Below are 18933 nucleotides of genomic sequence, written 5' to 3' on the forward strand. Positions count from 1 at the left end.
ATTTTATTCATATGGCCTAAAAAAAAGTCTGGAACTGCACCAGCAGCCAGAGAATGTTCTGAGTATAGGGGTACACTTTCTGTTTCACAACTGAATACACTACAATAGAATAAAGCTGGTTTTGTTATATTGCTATATTGCTATAAAAAACACTCTGTTGATCTACAAAATCAGGGACCGGTTGCACAAAACATCTTAAGTTTTCTCCTTACGTGTGACACTTAGCCGATGGACTTACACAGTTGCACAGAATCCCTTAAAAGGATTCATTTGTTAAGGAAAAATGTTAACTCTTTTACTGTTATAGCAGTAAAACTTTTCATGGAAATTGTTTGTTCGCTTGAACTCATGCTTGTGATGCCTGTTATCGTCTCACAAAGTTGCACAGTGAAAAAAATGGCCAAAGACAACAAATCCATATTAGTCAGAGGAGGAAAAGATTATACTTCTGGAGGAATACAATCATAGAAATTTGCTAATTTCCCTTTGTGTTACCTTTTTCAAAATAATAAATAAAAAAACAAAACAACAATGGCCAACCGGAACCTTGACCCTATGAGTCAAGCTTATGGGAAGACTTTGAATGTCGCACCGGTGTCCTGTATTCACTTCCGTAAACAAGCGGTTCTCTTCCTCTTGTGAGCACATGCGCCTGAATACGGCACATTTAGGGATATATTTTCAAAACAGTGCAGTAACTCTCAAAAATCCTTAACATTGTCCTTAAACTTTCGACTGCTGATGACCTTAACGATTTAAAATGTAACCAGCTTGTCTTTGTTCATCAGCCGGAACCTGTGTCGTGAGGAAAGCTAACGTTAGCGTAGCGAAAACAACCATTACTGAAGTATGGAGATAGACGGTCGGGACTTTTTGAACACTCCTCCTGTGAAGACTGTCAGATTTGGAGGCAGTGTCGCCGAAACGTTAGCTAAACATAAGCAGGTGAGTAACTACGTCATCTCTGCCTGTATTTATTGATTTAACGTTAGTTAAATGAAAGTTGAGACTGTGTTGAAGTGCAGCCCGGTGATGTTAATCTTTTAACACTGACGTTTCCGGGTGCTGTTAATGATGAATGAAAGCTCTTTGTTGCTGAAGTTACATTTACAGTAAAACATGAACTGTTAGCTTTCTGTGAATGATTTGCTGTTTCTGTCCTCGTTTGAAGGGAGACTCAAGTGACTATGAACTGCTGAAACATCAGCTGGCTGATCCTGAGATAAAGGTAAAGCCTTGGTGTGTTTGAGCTGACCTGGGATCTGTGTAATAACTGTGAGCTTTGGCACGTGGGTTTGTTCCTTACTGAGCTCTCTCTCCTCTGACAGGATGCTCAGATCATCAACTGGCTACAAGAGTTTCGGAGTTGTGTGACCCAGCTAACCAAGGACCATGAACAGCTCATCTATACTATCTTGGTGAGTGTGGCAAGACAAGAGGCTGAAAGGATGAAGAATGCTTGTTGTAGCTCATCATATTCAGCTGTGGGGGTGGACACAGAACTGAAATAGGCATGCACGATACAGGATTTTTGCTGATATCCCACATTCCGATATTTTCCAACTCAGTTTGGCCGATTGCCAACACTGATAGATGCACATATTAATTGCAGAGAACATTAAAGTCTCTCCTGTAGTGGAACTGACATATTTTGCTTACTCTTATCATGATGGGCCACTAGCAGATGTAGATGTAACATACAATGGTTTCTGAATGTACACATTCACCAGGCAAAATAAGAAAACTACTTCAACCTGGCGTGGTGTCTGCAGTGATGCAGGAAGGCTGAACTGGAAGGCAAAGCTTCTGATTTACCAGTCCATTTCCGTCTCTACTATAGTTATGAGCTATGGGTAATGACCGAAAGAATGAGGTCGCGGATTCAAGCGGCTGAAATTAATGTCCTCAGAAGAGTGCCTGGGCTCAGCCATAGAGATAGGGTAAGGAGCTTGTAGTAGAGCCGCTGCTCCATTGTGTCAGAAAGGGTCAGCTGAGGTGGTTTGGGCATCTAATCAGGATGCCTCCTGGGTGCCTCCTGTTAGGGGTATTGTGGGCACGGCCAACTTGTAGGAGGCCCTGGGCCAGACCCAACTTCCGGTAAGTGGTTGAAAATGATTGGATGGATTTTCAAATTAAACTGTAAAATTCATCTCTACTTTAACAGACATGGATGATGCTATGCCTGAGATGATCCAGACAACAGCCACAACCAGGGCCAATTCCTAGAAAATAAATGAGCAACTGTTTAAAATATTGATTAATTGCTAAAACTTTTCTCTGGTTTCTTTTGTGTTTTTCTAGAGGCTTCCATGGGTTGGCCGGAGCCATGCTGTGGTGGAGGAGTACATGGCCTTCCTCAGTAATCTGGTCTCAGCACAGACTGTTTACCTGTGTGCCTGCCTCAAGATGGTGGTCTCCCACTTCACTCCCAGTAGGTCCCCCTGACTGGTGGTAAAACAATCCAAAGTTTATACACTAAAATATGGAATTTAAGCTCTCCCAGTGGTGTCAAAGAAGTTAAGGAACGTTGGTTATCTTAACACCACTAGTCTGCAGCCTGACTGTCATCATTTTATCTTTTCAGTTTGGTGTAAATTTTCATCTGAAGGCAAAGGGTGAAAAGAGGAGATTGAATGTATTTACTGTATTAACCATTAATCAATCAATCAGTCAATTTATTTGTCAAATAAATCATGTACGGTATAATTCCAGTGAAATGTGATCCTATCATTTTCTTCAATTTTTACATTGTAGTTTAGTCTCCTAGTGTCCTTAGTTTAGTGTCCTTTACTGCTCCTCTTACATTGTGGGCTGCAGCCTTATAATTGTTTATGTTTCCAGACGAGCTACCCTGAGGTTTTTATGCCATCCTAGATGGTTCTGGTAATCCATGGTTTCTGATTGGGGAATGATTTAACTGTAGTTATGGGTACTAATGTTTTTGTTGTGTTACAAATTAAATCTACAACAGACTCAGGGACGACAACAGCGATGGCCTTGAATGTGCTCCAGGTAGTCTGACCTTTTATGTGAGTGAGAGTGTGCACTGTAGATTTTTGACCACAATAAAACGGCTGCATGGATGCTTTTTCCGAACGCGGCTAGTAATTCCGCTTTGTGGAGTAAAGCAGTGATCACAGTGTGTATTCCCCTTTTGGCACAGTCACTATGTTGATGGAAGTCAGGCATAACCTTCCTGAGGTTAGCCTGATGGAAGTCTTCACGAACATGAATGCAGTGTCAGGAATTACCGGTTTGTGAGCACTTCAGGTCTTTGCAAAGATACTACGGGGCAGCTTCTGTACTCGCCTGTGGCAAAATGCAGACTGCCATTACAGTGACTGATGTAAATTCCTGTGGTAGATAGTATAATCTGCATCTGACTGTTAACCACTCCAGATTGGGACAGCATTTCAGTATTCCTACCATCACACCAGCCCTTACTCCCCATAAAGCACACACCTCTCCATGTGGCTGGGACTGCAGCCGGTGTATAAGTCATCCATGGATAAGGAGATGGACGCAGAGATGGTCCTGCTTGTCCCTGTAGTCAGGATCATAGCTGGTGCCCATCATCTCCACCTTTCCTCAACGTTTACTCTGATGTTTACATTTGAAAACCCTATCAGGCTAGATAGCACATTTTGTAGGAGCAGAGTGGTGAGTTGACTTTCACATCCGAAAGAGTAACCCATAGCCATATGCCATCACTGTCCAACAACAGTAACAAAAAGCACAACCAGTACTTGTAAAATATAAGAGCATAAATGTAGCACAGATTTAGTGGAGCTGATGGGGAGGGGTGACTGGAAAGGTCTACGCCTTCTAGAAAAATATGAAGTGACTCATGGAAAAATATTTGTGTCCTTGTTTTCAGAGAGAGTGACCATCTGTGAAGGAGGGGTTGATATCTCTGATTCAGATGACGAAGATGAAAGTAAGTGTCCTCCTCTTGTTTCAAGTGAAACTTCAATATGTTAAACATTTGTTTCAAACATCAGAAACCCACTGTGGTTCAGGACGTTGAGCATGTTTTATATCTGACCATTGTGCTCTGGTGGACTCAGGGAGGTGGGGAGAGGCAGGGGCCCTAGGTGTCCTCATGTTTGAAAAAAAGATGCAGCAAAATTGCCCTCTTTGATGCCCCTATGGAAGATAAAACATGATCAGTTACCCTCTAGGGTGCCCCTTTCAGTGAGGGGAAAAAATGATGTGATGCTCTACAGTGCCCCTCTAATGGAGAAAACATGATGAAGTGTCTTCTAAGGGAGCCCTTAAATGGAGAAAACACAATAAAATGCTCTCTAGGGTGCCCTTCCAGTAGAGAAAGCATGATGAAGTGCTCTCTAGGGTGCACATAAAATTAAGAAACATGATGCCATACAGGATGCCCTACATGCCAGAAAAATTTCTGCGTGTCGGTACCCAACCATACGCAGCTGGTGCCCCTTTTTTATGCCCCTGCCCCTTTGAATTGAATTGAATTGTTTATTGATCCACAATAAGCATCCTTTAACAGTGTGAGTTTCCACTGCCATGGCGGGTTTTGCTGCCTGCTAAGGTTTGGCAGGTGGCGAGGAAAGGGCAGGGAGAAGTGTGAATGGGAAGCAGGGCAGCGTTAGAAAATGACTTATGTCTTCATCTGCAAATTCTCTGGTTAAATACAAATGATTTAATGACGAATGTTAAATACAAACTCTCTGCTGTTGCTTTGATTTGTTAAGACCTCCCCAGAAACTTTGATCAGTGTCACCAGGCATTGCAGCTCATCACCAGATACGTTCCATCGTAAGTCTTTTAATATTCAACCTGTTTGTCTTCTTGTTCTAGTTTAAGTGTTTTTACCCACCAACAGTTAAGATTTGGTCTTATACTTTTCTACAGGCAGAAACTGAAATAAACTGGACTGAATTATCTATAACAGTTGATAAGTGGATTAACTGGCAGAAATGATGTTATGTGTGTGCATGTAAATGTTTAACTAACAGCTTTTTTAAAATATACTGGTGTGGCTTGACCGCAAAGTGCTTATATACTGTCTTTGGTGCTAACTCCATGGCAACAGTAAACAATTTGTCACAGCAAAATCAGAGTAAATCTCCATGTGCAGGGGCGCTGTTAAATGACCACAATTTTAATTGTTAGCCAGTTATCTCCCCTAAGAATCAGTCTTCTCTCCTTAAGGAGGTTGTAAGGAGAATAAATTCATTCAGAATGCCATCACGACTGCTGTCACCCCAAAAACAGTTGGTGCTGCAGCACCCTCAGCACCCCTACTTACACGGTGATGACTTCATGCAAATCAAATGAACTACGATCAGGCTCATTTACATCTGTAGTTGTAGTTAATACACCACTTATTTAGATATCGTAAAGACTGAAGGTAATTTGACTCTAGGGGTGTAAATCACCAGTTTCATCATGATACGATATTATATTGATTCTTTGGACAACAATATTTGTCGATATTACAAAGTCGCGATCAATATAAGACGATATTATATCCCAATTTAACACAGTCTGTTACAGAAGACGCTGCCACTCCTTTCTTTTCAACTTTTGGCCATATAAGATAAAAACAACATATAAATAATGTAAATAATAGTAACTGCCTTAGTGCAGTTAAGTTTACTTTAAACTTACTTCACTAACACACATAACACAGCACATGGGAAAAGTTAACCTTCAGGGCTTTCCAAGCCATCATCTTTTTCCTAAAACTTCAGGTCTCTCTGGCTTAAAACCCTGAAGGCAAACTTCTCCCAACAGCCATAAAACATGGTTTAGCAACAATATCGTTTAACAAAATTATCAAATTAAGCTCAGTTATAACTGTGTTGCAAAAACAAAGCAAAACAAAAAAAAAACAAACAAAAAAAAACAATGGAGATGGATATTTCAAACTGCTGTGTACTTGTCCAAATGCTATTGAAAGCCGACTAATATCAGCATATCTCACATGTCTTAATCGGAATATAATACATTTGGAATAAGGCTGAATTTGGAATATTTCAACAGAATATTTAATCACGTAATTTATATCAAATTGAGAAGTTTGGCATATTTGGAGCAATAGTGAAATTTTAGTGTGCATGTAAATGTTCCCATTGTTTCTGAAAATACTGTCAAACTATGCATATTTATAAATAAAGTACAAGCATACTTTATTATGCATAGACAGCATGATCTTCACAAACCTATTTTCCTCTTGGTCTGTATTGTACTGGTTTGTCCTCTTCTTTCAGCACGAGTCGCTTTCTGATGCCCATTCTGCAAGAGAACTTCCCCTTTGTACAGAAATCCTCCAGAACACTGGTAAGAGACAACTGAATGATGCATCATGTAATACAGGTCTGCCAAGCTTGACAGGGGCTGATTATGATTGGGTGTAATTTGTCAGCTGCCTCAAACAGTAACAATTAGTGAATGAATGTATACTGGTTCGGACACAGTTAGGATTTAGAATAAGATGTAAACAGTAAATTCTGATCTGTTACAGCTACACAGTAGTGTTTTGTTGAATGATGGTTTGTTGCTCTCTACAGGAGTGTTACGTCCACAACCTCCTGAGGATCACCACGTACATACCATCAATCCAACGAGACATTCTGGAGGTGATCATTGGAAAGATGCTCAAATTGGATGTAAGTAGTTAAACTCCAAAATAACACAAGTGATCCAAAGAGTTTTACAGGGTACATTTCCCTGACTCGGTGGAAGGTGGATATGGTCTCTGAGGAGGCAGGACACCCGGTGACACTAGAATATAGAGATAGAAAAACAGGAAATGTTTGTCTGCATTGAGGTTGTCGCAGATCTTTAGGTTATTTGTAGCAAAAAGACATGTCAGAAGGATTTCCAGGATTAAAGATGTTTTCTGATGTGCCTGGCAATACAGCTGATTCTGACTGTGAAAATAGTGCTGTTAGTGTGTCTCCTACAGTCTGTAACTGTGTGTGTGTGTGTGTGTGTGTGTGTGTGTGTGTGTGTGTGGTGTATTTTAGGTGAGTGCGTCGCGCTCAGACATTGAGGAGGCAGAAGAGAACGGAGTGCAGAACCAGCAGACAGAGGAAGGACTCTTTGACATGGTAACATCCAGCAACTGTTTGATGGTGCTTTTGGGATTTGGGGGAACTCAGTTTGAAATGCTCACTTTTAGAATAGAAAAATTGGTTGGTATAAAGCATTATGCATCTGGCAGTTTCACCCCAGGAAAGTGTTAAGCAGATGTAAAAGAATAAACTGAATGACAATAAATAAATGGATAATAATGGAAGTATGCTTATTGTTGAAAATGTTGAAACGTTTCTTATAAAGTGAGTAATAACAAATTTGAGTTTTTGAAATGTCTTATGTATGGCAGTAACAACAAGAACAAAAACTGCATAACTTAAAAGTCAGATTTAAAGAACCAATAGATAACCCTGCAAAAAGCCCCAAAAAACTGTCACGGAATGAAACATAAATCCTCACATTACAAGTGAATAAAAATGTGTCCAACATTTGGCAAATTTTTGGCAAATCAAAGTTAACGCAATAGATCAGAAATCATTCACAAGAACAATTAGGGAAATCAGCAGGGAGACATATACCATCACCTCAAGCCGTAAATTAGCCTTTTTGCGTCTTTTAGTATAGTAATCTATATTCCCCTCCGAAAATAAGCTTCACCCAACAACTACTGAGTAGTTTCTGTGCTTTTACACTAATGCCTAACTATAAAGCACCTTGACCACACGTGATACTCCTTAAACACTTCTGACAGACACTGAGCCTGCTGTCCTTAGAGTGGTCGTGGAAATTAAAGGGATGCTCTGCAGATTTTTAACCAGCTTTGTGTCATAACAATGTGGGTAGTATCTTGAAGTGAATTGTGTTAAACTTCCCACTGTCTTTCCAGAGCCCTAATTTCCCTGCTCACTGGCCAGCAAAATGCTGTTGCCCATACTACAGATTGTACTTTCTTATTTTCTATGCCCACCACCATTGACACGGAGACACTACAGGCAGCATGAGAGAGAGAGAGAGCTGCAGCTGTAATACAGGAGTTTGTGAACAGGAAGTGGGCGCCATTCTGTTTCTTGTATTGTAAAAACAGAGGCTGAAAAAACTGAGATAAAGTGGTAAAACTAGGCAGTGCTGATCAAATATAAACCAAGATTCTGTTACTGCGTTGCCTGCTTTTCTCCTCAGATGTTTTCATAAACATTTTAGCTTACCGTTAACTGTAAAATGAGATCGTTTGTTTTTGAATAAGCAACTCGCATTACATCACCAGTGGGAATGTTAATGGGTCTAATGTAGCGCAGTGGATTCTGGTAGTTGTACGATTTCCAAAGTATTTGTGTCTTCTACTGCACAGACAGTCCAGTTTTATAAAAAGACCATCTTTCCATCAGTAAAAAACTTTTTTTTTAAGGACAAACAACAATCCCCCTTCAGACTAGCACTGCTGGAATAAAACTTCTGTAAAACCTTACAAGGACCCAACTCTTCTTCTAATTACAGTGTGCAAAGTGAGTCAATTCTGAAAAAAAAATCATCTCCAAGGCACTGGCATCCCGGGTAGAAACAATCCTTCCATCTTTAATTCACAGTGATCAAAACCAAACCACTGACATTAGAAGAATCTGAAATTTGATTAATTTACAATATAATAAAACATAGACAATTATTGTTTTATTAGACACAGATATGTCTCTTTTCCTCCCATATCCTTACACACACAACTCCCATACACACATGTAAACCTACTCATGCGCACAGTACAATATACAGTGGCATGCAAAGGTTTGGGCACCCCTGGTCAAAATTTTCTTCACTGGCTGCAACACAAGCCTAAAGTATGATTGAGCCACCCCCGTGTTTGACAGTTCAGACTCATGAGCAGACCTGCTGCTTCAAGTGCAAGAGCTCAAAAAAAACAGTGTCTCTTAAAGTGTTTGCTGAGGTGTAGTGCTCAAAGGGGGTTAAAGTATCAGTGGAGATGAGTTTGGTAAAGAATTGTAAGGGTTGCTGTATCAAGCAGAATGATCTGGCAGTGACACCACTGAAAATGATTGTTGTTGAATTAGAATAAATTGTATGACAATAAATCAAATAACGAATTCTAGCATGTAAGCAGGGTGTTCAAAATAGATAAAATGTCTGCAGGAATGTCTGTAATTAATACCATTAGTGTATTACAGAAGTTAAAAAAAACTGACAACGTGAAAAAAGGTGACTGACCAGTGTAGAAAGGCCTTGACAGCCTGTGTGTGTGTGTCTGTTTCAGGATGAGGACATGTCAGGAGATCAGCCCTCCAGGACGGCTGTGATGGCCCACCCAGTGGCCGAAAGGCTGGACACTCTCATGGCTGTTCTGATGGCTTACATCAAGGACGTCTGCCATGTCAATGGTAGCTGAATTAACACAGCTTTAACACTGAAGACCAGAGTTGCGCCCATATTTCTCGTAACAAGAATGACCAGTAACCCCAAACACCCCCAACACACTAAGCAGCAGCAAAGTGCAGCTCGCCGCATTACTTCCTTTTTTCAGCAGCTGGGAGGCATATTCATGTGTTTTAGGTGGGAAAGAATTCTTTGTAACATCGGTCAACATGTCACAGGAGTCACAGAACAACTCTGTTTGCTGACTGGCTGCAGGTATTCTCTGGCTGTAATTTGAGGCTCAAAGTTTAACTGTCACTAACTTTTTAGTTTGGCCACACTTCACCATCAGTCGGCCACAGCAGCCTTCCATAGCCATTGTATGGCAGTTTGCCGCAGGCCCCACTTCCCCGCTGCCTGGTGTGTTTTGGCATAACCAGCAGAGTTTATAGAGGCTCTGACTGAGTGGAATAAGTTTGAAAGAATTTCACACAACACAGTTTTGAATCCAAGGAACTGTCAGATGCACTTTTTGTACTGAGCAGCCTATGTGTCCTTGTGTGGTGAATGTTTTTGTTATAGTGTCATCATCTGTTTTCTCTCTCTCAGACACTCTTCATGTGGAACGGACCAAGGATCTGTACAGAGATTTGTTGAGTGTGTTTGACAAGCTCATTCTGCCAACACATGCTTCCTGTCACGTCCAGTACACACTCTTTTACCTCTGCAGTTTCAGAGTGGTCAGTACTTTCCACACGTGTGTGTGTGTGTGTGTGTGTGTGTGTGTGTGTGTGTGTGTGTGTGTAATGAAAGCAGAATGTAATATTAAGCCTTCGACCTTACCTCCAGCAGTGAGAGACATACTTAGTTATACTGATGTTAGGGGACAGACACAGTTAGTGACAAGCTGGTGAACATCATGGAGCATGTAGCAGCTGAAGAGACAGATATTTCATTCAGGAGTTGGTGGAGACCAAATATAGAGCTAAAATCAATGTTGGATTTACATTCACAAGGTGGACACAAACTTAACCCTGAATGAATGTTGTTCTATTTTGCCAAACACAGTGGACGTGTGATAATGTTAATCCCATGTGAACTGGCACCACTGTGATTTGGGGTTGCATAGGCTGTGATGATAGTTATACATCAAAGTTTTGGCAGCATTTTGGCTGCAGAAGGCTCATCTTGCTATACAGCCTGGAAACCTGTGCACACAGAAAAAAAGCAAGCTCAGATTTTTCAGAATTGGACAGTGTATGGGACACTTGCTTTAATTTAACCCACATTTAAATAAACAATCATTTTATCAGTGTAAAACGCACTTCATTCAAAGTCAACAAAAACAAAACAAATCTCACAAAAGCCACCTTGGTTTGTCTTTCCACTGTTCCAACAGTCACAACTCTGGAAATAAACCCTTAATTCACCCAGTTGGATGTGAAAATATGCTGGCTGTATACGCGCTCAAATTAATGTTTTAATGCCTCCACGCTGGCGATAGCCGTGGCGCTAATTCTAGTTTAAAATGGAGTCTGGTGGGATTGATGATGGCGATTTCAGGTCTGTTTCTGGTTAAACATAAGGAATCTTAATCTTCAACAAAGACATCACCCTCTGTAGGGATCCTTTTGACAGTCCTCAGCCACTTAGAATAACAAGCCTGTCAGTGGCAAAAACGCACTTTATGTGGACATATATTGACAGTGCTCAACTGCCCTGAGGGATTACACTGCAGCCTGTTTTTTGGCACTGCTGGCTGTGTCGCTCAAAACTGGACCAATTTCAAAAACTGTTGTTCCCATTAGTCACTTAGACACAAACACATGGAAAAATAGGGTCCAGATTGTTACCCCGTAGTAGGGCTGGGTGATATAACATCTGTGCCATGTATCAATATATTATCAGGCAAGATTTAGATTTAGACAATACCGTTTATATCAATCCAGGGTCAAGTTGCATTATATAAGGCATACCAGTGTGCTTCTCTCCTCTCTCACACTCTCCGCAAAGCTCCGCCCAACTCACTCACTCGCAAACTCTCCAGCAACACAAAGAGAGACACAGTACTGCTACTGTTTATTCTGTCAGTTTAATCTGTCAGCTCTCAGTACTTTTGTAGCTTCTAACTGAATCTCTGTGGTTTGTTGTTTAGTTTCTCTCCCACGTCCTGTTTGTACTTTCTGTTTCATGTTCGCTGTCGGCTGTATTAGAAGTTGTGTGAAGTTGCAGCTCAGAAACCCAAGATATATATCATGTATTGCCATTCAGCCTGAAAATACAGAGATATGAATTTTTGTCCATATCGCCCAGCCCTACCCTGTAGCAACTATGTAAGGTGATATTATGTCCAGTGTTGGTGACAGCTGGTTCTAGTGCCCCCTAGTGGCCAAAAAGAAAAGAATGCCTTGTTCAACTGAAATTGAATTCCATCTTTTTCTCCTACAGCATGCATATCTGCTAAAAAAATGGCATTTTCTTTGCTCCAATTTGAGAAAAAAAATGTAATGATGACTGTGCTGTGTGATTGTTGGTTTTATGGTGGTGTGTATGGCAGTCAGAATGCTTCACTCTTCATACAGCCAGTCACCTCACATCCAATTTCTTCATGAGTTCTACAATACAAAATGTACCACTATCCAAATAATCTCTGTATGTTTGACTTACCCAACATCAAGTGTAAACTGCCTTGTTCTAAATCATCTATGCTGCTTTGGATTTGTTGCTTTTTGAGGATAAGGTCTGATTTAGTTATCTCATTTTCTTTGGTGAATATGCTCCTTGTGAGATGAGGCCTGTCTTGAGTCCTGTATGTGTTGTATTCTCTGTGTCACAGGCCCTGGCTGAGGCCTTCCTGGATCACCTGTGGAAGATCCTGCAGAGTCCCTCTCAGCCCGCTGTCCTCCGCCAGGCTGCTGCTGGATACCTGGGGAGCTTCCTGGCCAGAGCCAAGTTCATCCCTGTGCTGTGAGTTCATTCTGCTGAAGAGAACGCAATACAAAGGCAGCCAAAGTGAGCAGTTTATTCCTCTGTGACCATGTTTATTCTGCTGTTCTAATCCCCTCTTTGGTCCTCCCTCCTGCAGCACCGTGCGGGCATGTCTGGACCTGCTGCTCTCCTGGATCCATCGCTACATCGACAGCCAGGACAGCAGTGGCAGACAGGCCTGCTGTGACATCAGCCTGCATGGGCCCTTCTACACTGCCTGCCAGGCCGTCTTCTACACAATTATCTTCAGACACAGAGCCATGCTGGAGGGCAACATGAAGAAAGGTACACGCCTCTGATCTGCAGCAACATCAACAGTCAGCATCACCTGACACTCAAACATGTTAATCTTTTTTTCAACTGCACAAACTTTCCCTAGGAACCTTTTGAGGAACTTGTTGCATTTTGACTGCAGAGATCAGGGCCTAAATTCAGTTGCAGGAACATTCTTTTACCACCCAAAAAGTCTCTGATTGGAGGGTTAGTACTTTCTGAAAGAACAGGAACTTCTGGGATGGAGTTTGCAGGGAGGCGTGTCACTGATTGGTCAAACACACAGTGAGCCTGCTTCAAGTCAAGTACCGCTTCATTTATAAAACAACGGAAGTACTCTAGTATCAATTTAGGATCACTTTAGGATGAGGGGAGAGTATGTCTCTTTTTTATGTAAAGACAGGCTCTGCTGTGGTTTTCCTGACTCATTTTAAAACTGAGAGCGAAAAACAGACATCACACCAGTGAGCTCAGAGAGGATGACAGTGCTGCAGTGCTGTGAGGAAGGTGGTTAATGAGAGAAATAAAAAAAAAATTCTGATTGTTTCACAGAGGATATAGTAGTAGTTTCACAGAGGTCTAAAGTAGAAATAAATGACCATCAAACTCAACAGATGATCCACTGTGGAGACAGACGCTCAAAGTTTCAATGTCCTTCTCAGCATTTCATTCATTACGTCTAATTTTCAGCATTATATGCAGCAGTAAATGTTGTCGTTGTGTATTTTTCTTTTTTTTTTTAGATGAAGCAGGTGGGCAAACTGACTTTGAGGCTGCACTGAGCAAGTTCACCTCTGCCCACCAGCAGCCCTTGTCTGTCATATTGCTTTCTCTTTCATCAGCAGACTAATTTGCCCAATCTTCACGGGTTTTTAGACCGTTGTGGAACTGCAGATAACAGTGGGCTGAAGAACCTTTCAGCTTCTTGAAATGTTGACTCTGGGACTACATGTCCTGGAAACTTTGAGTCAAAACGTAGCTTTATAGAAGTCATTATAGAGTCATTTTGTCATCCTGACAGGACCACATCTGAATACTTTCATGCCGTTTGACATCACTGGTTGTTATTAAAATGTGTCAAACTACACTGGGCAAACACAGCTCATCAGTGTATGAACCTGTTCCCGTTAACAACCAGGATTTAAATAAAACACAAACTGCTGAAAACCATTAACACCAGGGTTTAAGGATTTAGTGCAAGTAATACATATCAGAGTGTTTATGGTTTATCAAGTCAATTGATTATACATCAAATCTGCTTACAGCTTTAAAATTCAAATGTTTTTTGTTCAGTTTGACAATTCAAATGAAACTCAATAAATTACACTTTCCAAAATAAAATCACAAGTTACTGCGAGTCATGTGATGTTTTAAAATTGCTGGGGTTTTTTCAACCAACAGCCCAAAATTGGCAGCAAATCCACACTGAACAATAATATCAGACCATCTAGTTTTGTAACAAGGAAAGAGTGGAATGAATACATAGTCACTCTGTCTTTTTTTGTGTGTATGTGTGTGTTTGTTTCAGGTTTGGAGTATCTGCAGAGTCTGAACCTGGAGCGAGTGGTGATGTGTCAGCTGAATCCCCTCAAAGTTTGCCTGCCGTCAGTCACCAGCATGTTTGCTGCCATCACCAGGTGCACTCCCTGACCCTGCTCTCTCATTGGCTCTGCTCATCCATGCTGACAGTTGACAGTAACCGTGCTCTCTAACTTTGATTACCAGTTTCTGTCCTGGAAATGCGGCATAGATTAAGAACCAAACAGTTATTACAGCTGGGAATGTTGTATTTTTCGGAACGTTCTCATGTGTCTCAGTTACAGTGGTAGGAGAAGAACCAACACCACAGAGTAAAACTACTTCACCACAAACATTATCAGCAAAATGTACTTGAGGTATCAAAAGTAAAAGTATGTGTTCCACAGGAAAATGGCTCCTGTGACTGATAGATTATTATTTTATTATGTGAGCAGACATTATTAGATTGATGATAATTCAATGTGTGAGCAGCGTTTTTGTAATCTTCTGATAATAGGGCGCATTTTGCAACCATGGAGCACCACTGTGACTTGCAAATATTATTAATATAGGAACTGGGGAGGTGTTTGTTTGTTTCCAGCTCACAGTGAATAAATTTTCATGTTTAAAGACGTAGCGGTAATGGTTTAAGTTAATGGCAGTTTGCTAACTGCTAACAGTTAACTGTTGGCAGAAAACATCAACTCTTCTGTCCTGAAACAAGCTGGGTGCTTCAAAAAACAAAACAAAAAAAAAAGCAGCAGTGGTTCCACTTTGATTTATGTAATTTTAACAATACTTCATTATCACAGTATTTTATTTAACTTTATTAGAATAGTACATTATTAAGCTTTATTATTACAGTAGCCACTTTATTTAACTTTATTGTAACTGTAGTTCATTTAATAATTTTGTAATTTTGGAAAAGAAGTATAACGTAGCATATATTGGACATACTCCAAGTACAATTACCTAAAAATTGTAATTAGATAAAGCACTTGACTTAAACTTAAATGTGTTTAGTTGCTTTTCACACTGCCAACTTGGTTTTAAATAATACACACAACGGCTAATGTGGCTGCCTCAGTGTTTTTAGGTACCTAAATCCAAATGTAATGTTATTTGGAAATGGCACATAGTGTGGAATAAACCACAGCTCTGCATTAGCATGCCCCCACAGTCGATAGTTTAAATGGTGTTTGAAGTTTCCCTCCTGGTCATCACAGCAGCTCTTGTTGTTTGTTGCAGGACGTATCAGGTGGTGTTCTGCTACACTATCATAGAGAGGAACAACCGCCACATGCTGCCGGTGGTCCGCAGTTCTGCAGGGGGGGACAGTGTGACCACCAACACCAACCCTCTGGACAGCTTCTTCCCCTTTGACCCCTACCTGCTCAAGAGGTACACTGGCTCATTATTCTCTGTAATGTAACCTTTTTGGGCAAGACAGTCAATCTATAACTCTTTTATGTCTTTTATGTCCTCTGACTTCCCCACAGCAATCTCTGTGTTGAAATTTTGCTGAAATTATATTTCTTAGGAGTCAGAAGTTGTGAGTGGATTCTGTAGAAGAGGTGTCATATTCCAAATTGTTCTAATATTTTCAGTGGGATGCTCAATAGGCTGGGATTTAGCCTTCAGCTGTAAAAACAACAACATTATGGAAATAATCTTTACTGATGTCGACCATTTTGTTCAAGCGTAAAATCCTTTTTGTTTAGTCAGGAACAGTCAGAAATCATCACTATTGTCAAACCCACCAGACTCCATTTAAAAAACAAACAAAGAGTAATTTAATCATCAAAAGAGACACTCCCGTCAAAGTAGACAGAAGCAAAATAAAACTCAAAAAGCCTGTCTTGGTTCATGTCTCCACTGTTACAACAATCACCAACTCCAGTTTGGTTGAAATAAACTGTTAATACACCCAGTAAGATGTGAAAATATGCTGGCTCTATATGGGCTTAAATTAATGTTTATTTAAATGGAGCCTGGTTTGTTTGGTGATAGCCATTTTGTGGCTGTTTCTGGTTAAACAAAAAAGGATCGTACTCTTTATTAATAAGGTCGACCTCTGTCGGGATCTTTTCCATAATGTTGTTCGACACTTAGAATAACAATCTGAGCCAATCAGTGGCAAAAACCAGCACATTTGTGGATGTAAATGAACAGTGTTCAGTTTGCCTGCAGGGACTTTTTTTTTCTCTTTTCTTTCAGTGGTAGGTCATCTGCACTGGTGCTTTGTTGTAATTAGCTTTGTACAGTAAAGCGATCCATTGTCCCATTCATGGCTTTCTCCTTATAAATGTTATGATCCCTCACACTGGCTGCCAATCAGGGCTTTTGATGTGTCTCACACAGTAATAATTCCCATGCGCAAACCATGAAGGTTTTTTAAATTAAATCAAATTATATTTTTTAGCCCCTTATCTTTTAGCTGTACTTCTTTTTAGGAGATGGGTGCACACAACATACTGATACATTCAGTTAATAATTAATTAATTATTCTCCAGTGCACACCGGTGTGCCACCATTTCAGAGCCACTGTCCTAGAAGACTTTGTAAGTGTCTTTGGTGCACAGGAGGTGTGTGACTCTATGTTTGGTGATTGTGTGGAATTAACTGAAAAACAACATCATACGTCAGACAATGGAAACTGTGTAAACCAAAGGCAACAAACAGGGTCTTAAAGGTGTGTGTGTGTCTGTTTGTGTCTGTGTGGGTGTGCAGGTCTGGTAAGCTGATTGAGCCACTGTATCAGGTCTGGGAGGAACTATCAGACGCAGAGCTGCTTCCCACCAAAACAGGACAGCAGGTGAGACGACAGAAGGATCAGCCTGTTTAAGGAGTTCTATAGCAATTTACTATGACACTGCCATTAAGTTGGAGGACTTGGCAGTTTTTTTAAGAACTGGGTCTGCAACTATTCTATTTTATTATCAATTATTTCCTTGTTCGATGTCTTTGTCTGTAAAAACATCAGAAAATAGTCACAGTCACAGAAGAGTTTCACAGAGCCCAAGCAGACATATTTAGATGTCTTGCTTGTTTAATCAACAGTCCAAATCCATTTGGACATTTCCTCACCTAAACAATGATATAATGATATACCTGATATAAATCAGGGAAACAGCCACATTCACACAGTGGAGACTCTTTAACCAGAGGAACCAACGTAGGAATCGTAGTCACTGATGTCATTAGTGACTTTATTCAGACAAAGAGCAACAAAAGACATCAAACAGCTGTTTCCCCAGGCTGAGTCATCCTGCCTGTGACCTGTAGAATATATGCCAGTGGTTAAATGTCCCTTTAAGTCTCCTTCCTCTGTGCTAAAGTTAAATATATGTCATCAGAGAAATGAAAAATACATAAAAATATGAAATGGAAATGTATGTGTTATGGGTAAAAATGAGAGAATATGGAAATTAGCCATCAAGTGTCACTGTATCCTGTGTATTCCTTGATATGGGTTTGGGTTTTATCTTCATGTTTCATTCTGTGTGTGTCAGGGCTCGAGGGAGGACGAGGATGACTTTCTGAGTGGGGAGACGCCCAAAGCGGAGGGCATCGTGGGAATGACACCGAGCTCCTACGGCTCAAACATCTGCAGCCCGAGCAGCGTGGGTTCACCCCCTATCGCCTTCTAGAGACCCTGATAACGAGCATTACATTTAATTTATATTCAAACACGAACTGAGGAACACATGAGCCAGTCACGCTGCGGTGATGGGACTGAACTCTCATCTGTGTTGAAGAATCAGACTGTTCAATGTTTCATTTTAGGGAATTACAGGTCTACACAGTCAGATTCAAACTTTATTATGTTATGATTAATCACAGTTCAGGCCATGTTGGCATGTGCAAAAACAGCGTGGAAACTGCAATGAAAGCAACCATATCAGTGAGAGAGCCTCAAACTCCTGATGATCAGAGTAAGTAAATATTCTGACGAGGTATCTGAAGTTTGAAACAAACTGTTTTAGAGGGGCTCTCTGCTTTTGTCTGTTTTTTTGTGCGGCAGAAAAGGCAACTCAAATTAAACTGAGTTTGAGAAGTTAAATTGTAAAATATTGTTATGAGGCAATGTGTTTGTTTATGAAACTCACCAAACAACAACCCCAAAGACTCATCATGATGAGTCCTCTAGTTTAAGCAGTTCTGAAAGGAGTAACCAATGAAAGTGCCGCAGGAAACTGGAGGCAGCAGACGTGCACTGCCACTAATGATATTAATGCAATGGGACTCATTGAACAAGCTTCATGGGAAACATAAAGAAGATGGAGTGACATAAGATGCATGGGTTACACTTTGTAATAACCATCATTAAAAATGGTAAATTAATAGTTAAACTTTAATTGATAGTTGTTTTACTGTTAATAAACAATGAAATGATAATTAATGGTTACTGATTACTAATAATACTGTGTTTCTTTTGTTATTTTAAGAGTTTATACTTGCACACATTATAAGTTTTTTTTTTTTTTTTTTAAAACCTTCCTCTGAACGCCACAGTTTTTATTTGGCACATCAACTTTCCTCAGATACGTCTCAGATTTTCCACCATAGCATGCACACACAGATGCAGCACTGAAAACACAAAACGTTTTTTTTATGTTTCTATACATTTCTGTGGTGTGCTCCCTCTGTCTGATGCCTTTAGGATTTCAGTAGATTGAAGTTAAGTCATGTTTCTTTTCTGCACCACAATCGTGTAAATACATCCCATGCTGTTTTAGGCCTGCTCTTCTGTTTGCCAGAGTCTAGGACAGAATGCACATG

General features: G+C 40.4%; 1 protein-coding gene across 1 annotated transcript; it reads left to right on the plus strand.

Annotated features, from left to right (window-relative positions):
• Positions 1-604: 604 nt before the first annotated feature.
• On the plus strand, positions 605-18557 carry rrn3 (RRN3 homolog, RNA polymerase I transcription factor). The gene is made up of 17 exons (XM_049560222.1): positions 605-945; positions 1172-1228; positions 1329-1418; positions 2302-2431; positions 3878-3937; positions 4725-4788; positions 6246-6315; positions 6546-6644; positions 7005-7088; positions 9275-9398; positions 9982-10112; positions 12209-12339; positions 12458-12645; positions 14162-14270; positions 15400-15552; positions 16882-16966; positions 17664-18557. Exons 1-17 carry the CDS (start codon positions 850-852, stop codon positions 17799-17801), a joined length of 1809 nt encoding a protein of 602 aa, XP_049416179.1. The 5' UTR covers positions 605-849; the 3' UTR covers positions 17802-18557.
• Positions 18558-18933: the final 376 nt, after the last annotated feature.

The sequence above is a fragment of the Epinephelus fuscoguttatus genome, linkage group LG19 (genome assembly GCF_011397635.1).
Source record: "Epinephelus fuscoguttatus linkage group LG19, E.fuscoguttatus.final_Chr_v1".
NCBI lineage: Eukaryota > Metazoa > Chordata > Actinopteri > Perciformes > Serranidae > Epinephelus > Epinephelus fuscoguttatus.

What these genes read in the sequence shown, in the direction of transcription:
- rrn3 (XM_049560222.1), top strand. Translation starts at nt 850, where the DNA reads ATGGAGATAGACGGTCGGGACTTTTTGAACACTCCTCCTGTGAAGACT. An exon ending in GGTCTCCCACTTCACTCCCA is followed by an intron (nt 2,432 to 3,877) that starts GTAGGTCCCCCT and finishes CCTTGTTTTCAG; the next exon opens with AGAGAGTGACCATCTGTGAA. An exon ending in GCCAAGTTCATCCCTGTGCT is followed by an intron (nt 12,340 to 12,457) that starts GTGAGTTCATTC and finishes TCCCTCCTGCAG; the next exon opens with CACCGTGCGGGCATGTCTGG.